Below are 5000 nucleotides of genomic sequence, written 5' to 3' on the forward strand. Positions count from 1 at the left end.
GCCCAATATGAACTCTTCCAATGATGTTTTCCCATATCTAATACCATGCATCTGGTGCATTTTGAGTACGTGGAAATCCTAATTGCATGGAGGCATGTTCTGACCATATAATTGAAGGAAATCATGATTGACGACAGCGCCATTACATAAGGTTCTTATTCGTCCGAATACGTAACTATTTTCAAAACAAGTAATAAGTCTATTCGCTATTTCTGGCAAATAAAGTTTTAAAACTTCGAAAGCCTCTGGAATTCTAGTCGATGAGAGAAATACCAAGTCAAACAAATGTATCATTAAACCAAAGTTTTCATCATTTCTGTGGAGAAATGATAATCCGCTAGACTGAATTCTTCACCGTACACGGTCCTAAGTGGAACAAAACTTGGTGTTGACGTTAGGAAATTCGCTTTCAGAAGTTTGAATTGCAGCCAATTCTAAAACTGATATTATGGATTGTGGGTTCAAATCCATTCTAATTTCGTCAGCGATGTCAGTCAAATCGTCAAACAAGCTGTCATTAAAGGATAGACAAGTGGGAAGATCCTACGAATTCCTTATCCCAAAGGTGCGTGAATTGTGTATACGTGTTAAAACAATGTAAGAACCGTTTTAAAAATACCATCCATGATCCAATATAGGGATTTTAATAATCTTTGCAAACGTGTGGCTGTAATAAATAACAAAATTCGGTCTTTCTCTGTGGTAGAATCTTTTCTCAGACATAAATCTCCATTCAATGTAAATTTTAGTTCTCCCGGGATATTAATTTCTTCCATTGACCTTAGTTCCGATAGACGGTCATAGTGCCTAATCAACTTCATATTCTTTCTTAACGCATTTATGGAAGACGAATATGGTACAATATTTTCAGGGGCAAAGACGGTACTTGATGGAATAATTTGACACGTGGCATCTCTTGTTGATTTTACTTGTACTTTCACCTCATGTACGATTTATGCAACACAAGCAGAACTTGTACAAAAAGCTTAATTGTGATCCACAAATATTGTGAGTAAATGCTGTCCATTTTAGTTTAGTAACTTTTCTGCCTTTGCAGTTATCCGATCTGAGAAATTCAAAGCACCAATATTAAGATTCGTTTCTATTTTTATCCCTCACCATCAAATATCGACGTACGTTTATTCTTGATCCTACATTTATATCTGATCCTACGTTAAGTTATGACTTTATTTTTCAACTAAATATAGAAATACATGTATCATTTTGACTACCCTCCAATGTCACCTATGCCAGGATTTTGGCCGTCCGGATTTTGCAACCAAGGACATTAGTTCCGCCCAATTGGTCTGTAGGGATTTTGGGAGAGCAGGTGTCGGGCCTATGGCAGTCGGAAATATGTCCGGTTCCTCCCCCCACCCCCCAAAGCAAGGGTATTTTACGACGTATTCGTGACGTCACCAACTGTGCGTAAATGGTGTCCTTGGTTGCAAACTACGATCTCTTGATGACTTCAGAAGTGTAAGTCTTTACCAGATTTTACTCTAAGAATATCGTATAGTGTATATTGCTCTCTCTCTCTCTCTCTCTCTCTCTCTCTCTCTCTCTCTCTCTCTCTCTCTCTCTCTCTCTCTCTCTCTCTCTCTCTCTCTAAAAGCAGATTGTCTTCAGCCAGAACAAAGGTCTGAGAGTGCGTTTTTTTTTTTTTCTTCTTTTTAAGAGATCCTCTGGAAAAAATACTGACGATAGCCGCACTGATGTCTCGAGTGTCGAAACTAGCTCGGACAGTGGCCGTCACTGGTAGCCTTTGGACTCGAACCCGGGCCTTCGTAAGACGGGAGCGGAAGTGAAACTAACGCGCCACAGCAGTGCCGCCTGTATGAGAGAGAGAATAATTCAATAGATTTGATGAGTCCATAAATAATGCAATCTTGCGTTCTACCACGTGATGAAGTTTGGGAGGAGGAGGAGGGAGGGAGGGAGGGGGGAGGGAGGGAGGGAGGGGGAGGGGTTGGAGAGTGGTATGGGGGGAAGGGGATGAAAGGGGAAGTAGGACAGAAGAGGAAGAGAATAGACAGAGTAGGGGAAGGGGTAGGGGCAGAAAGTTAGGAAAATGCATGGAGGAAGAGGAGGAGACGGAAATGGGAAGGAAGGAAGAGAAACTGAAAAAAAGAGGTGAACGAGGAGGAGGAGGAGGAGATGGGGGGGAAACGTGGACAGAGAGAGGAGAAGAGAGGAGGGATTTTGCGATAAAAGAGGAAGGGATGAGAGGGAAGGGAAAATGAAGGGATTAGAGGGGAATGGAGTGGGAGGGAGGAGAGAGGAAGGGCGAGAGGGCCATAGTACACACTATGGTAACAAGGCAAAGCATTCCCGTAATATTTGCAGATCCTCTGTGGTCATGGTAACAGATTCCATGGTATGGTATGGTATGGTATGGTATGGTATGGTGTAGGTAGGGTAGGGTAGGGTAGGGGTAGGGTAGGATAGGGTAGGATAGGGGTAGGGTAGGGTGGGGTGGGTAGGGTAGGGTGGGGTAGGGTAGGGTAGGGTGGGGTGGGGTAGGATAGGATAGGGTAGGGTAGTGTAGTGTAGGGTAGGGTAGGGGTAGGGTAGGGTAAAGTATCGTATGGCATGATATCGTATTGTATCGTATTATATGATATGATATAGTTCCTTCTACTTATTTTGTTTTTGGCCATTTTGAGTCGTGTAAGTATTGATGATATTATATGATATATATATATATATATATATATATATATATATATATATATATTTTTTTTTTTTTTTTTTTTCTTTGTTGTTTCTTTCTTTCCTTGTTTAATTATTTCATTTTATTTTTGTGCAGCCATTTCCAGTACAATACTCACGACTAAATAAATGACAAAAAAATAGGAAGTTCATCTCAGCAAATGTCATCTGTTAGTAGTATTTAACAACTCCGCTTTCATTCACGGAAATTAGATAATAAACCATAATAGATCAATAGATTAATGAATAACCAAATAAACATATAAATAGATACATGAATAGACAAATGGATAGGTAAATGAAAATATAAATGAACAGAAAAATGAACAGGAAAATACGTAAATGAATAAATAAATAATTAAATATACCAAAAGGCTCCCCCTTATACGGGAATTGGCCAACAAACAGACGATATATGATAAGATAAATTAATAGAAAGATAAAAATGTAAATAAGTAAATATACCAAATATACAGGAAGTGTCCAACAAATAGGCGATAAATAAACGAAGACTTTCTACGGAAGAGGTCGCGGTCGAGTCTTCGGTCGGTCTAGTCAGTCGATGGTCGGTCGGTCTAGTCAGTCGATGGTCGGTCGGTCTAGTCAGTCGATGGCACAGATGGAACGAGACAAAGAAAGTCCTCCAAAGACGACCTTACCCCCTTACATCATATCGAGTGGCTCTGTTATATCTCTTTCTCCCCCCTCCCTCCCTCCCTCCCTCTCTCTCTCTCTCTCTCTCTCTCTCTATCTATCTATCTATCTACCTATCTATCTTTCTATCTACCTATCTACCTACCTATCTACCTCTCTCTCTCTCTCTCTCTCTCTCTCTCTCTCTCTCTCTCTCTCTCTCTCTCTCTCTCTCTCTCTCTCTCTCTCTCTCTCTCTCTCTCTCTCTCTCTCAGCTAATGGAAACGCTAATATTTGTTTTCCCCGTAGAGTTTTACAGAAAAACTGAATTATATAAATTGGTTTCTCCTTGGTAAACAAAGTTTATACATACGCGCTTACACACATATGCGTGGGGACATACACACACATGCACACACACAAAAGCGCGCACGCATACACACGCGCAAAAAATATGTAATATATATATCCATATATATATATATATATATATATATATATATATATATATATCTATATATCTATATATATACAGTATATATATATATATATATATGTATATATATATGTATATGTATATATATATATGTATATGTATATATATATATATATATGTATATGTATATATATAAATGTATATATATATATATTTATGTACAAAGATATATGTATATATATATATATATATATATGTATATATATATATATATATATATATATGTGTGTGTGTGTGTGTGTGTGTGTGTGTGTGTGTGTGTGTGTGTGTGTGTGTGTGTGTGTGTGTGTGTGTGTGTGTACAATATCTATGCATGTAAAGGTTCGTCAGGCACCGTCCTCTTGGCCCTGGACAAGAGACTCCATGACGTAAGGCCGAACCAGTCTCTTCTCCCCAAGATGCTCGACCGACAATCATCTAAATCCTTTCTTCTTTTTCTCCTTGCCCACAGAGCCGCTGCCCATGAAACTGCGCGCGTTGCCCCAGAGCTTCTGGATGCAGCCCAACAAGGCCAACTTGCTCCCGCCCTCCAACTCCGTCCTCCCGCCCCTCGTCCTTGGGAAGGACCCCTCTGACGTCATAGGTGAGTCACAAGGCGCGATGACGTCACTGATACGTCATTTGGGTATGGTGATCGTCACCATAACGGGGAATGATGTTGTGATAGTTGTAATAATTGTGATGTTCGTAAACTTGGAGTGTTGGGAAACTACCTGTTCATCCCTGGGGAAACGTTGTTCTGACAAACGCCAGAAGAATTTACTCAACGAAAAGACAACTGCAGGAGCAAACGGGATTGTTGGATTTGATCTAAGGACATTCATTATAGTGTTCGTTGCAAAAAAAAAAAAAAAAAAAAAAAAGTATGGTTAAAACATTTACATATTTATCTTATTCTATTTTATTTTATTCTATTTTATTTTATTTTATCATATTTTGTTTTATTTTCTAATTTAGTACGAAATATGATTTCGTTATTTCCTTTTAGTTGACTACAATTGTCTGAGTCTTTCCGCAAGTCCCTCTCTTTTTGTGTGTGTTTGTGTGTGTTCTAAATATTGTGAACGAGATGAAGATAAAATTCATAGATTACAGATATATATTTAGAATGAATATACTGAATGTATCACTCTTTATTTATTTTTTTTTTTCTCATTTG

At 38.7% G+C, this 5000-nt stretch overlaps 1 protein-coding gene across 1 annotated transcript in view; it reads left to right on the forward strand.

The window, feature by feature from the left end:
* The window catches only part of LOC143041027 (uncharacterized), a 119936-nt gene that overhangs the window by 48454 nt on the left and 66482 nt on the right, over window positions 1-5000 (forward strand). The window contains exon 2 of the mRNA XM_076212614.1: window positions 4293-4424. Within this exon, the coding sequence (XP_076068729.1) occupies window positions 4293-4424 (132 nt within the window). The remainder of the gene's footprint in view (window positions 1-4292; window positions 4425-5000) is intronic.

The sequence above is a fragment of the Oratosquilla oratoria genome, chromosome 30 (genome assembly GCF_046742065.1).
Source record: "Oratosquilla oratoria isolate Oo_2021 chromosome 30, ASM4674206v1, whole genome shotgun sequence".
Taxonomy (NCBI): Eukaryota; Metazoa; Arthropoda; class Malacostraca; order Stomatopoda; family Squillidae; genus Oratosquilla; species Oratosquilla oratoria.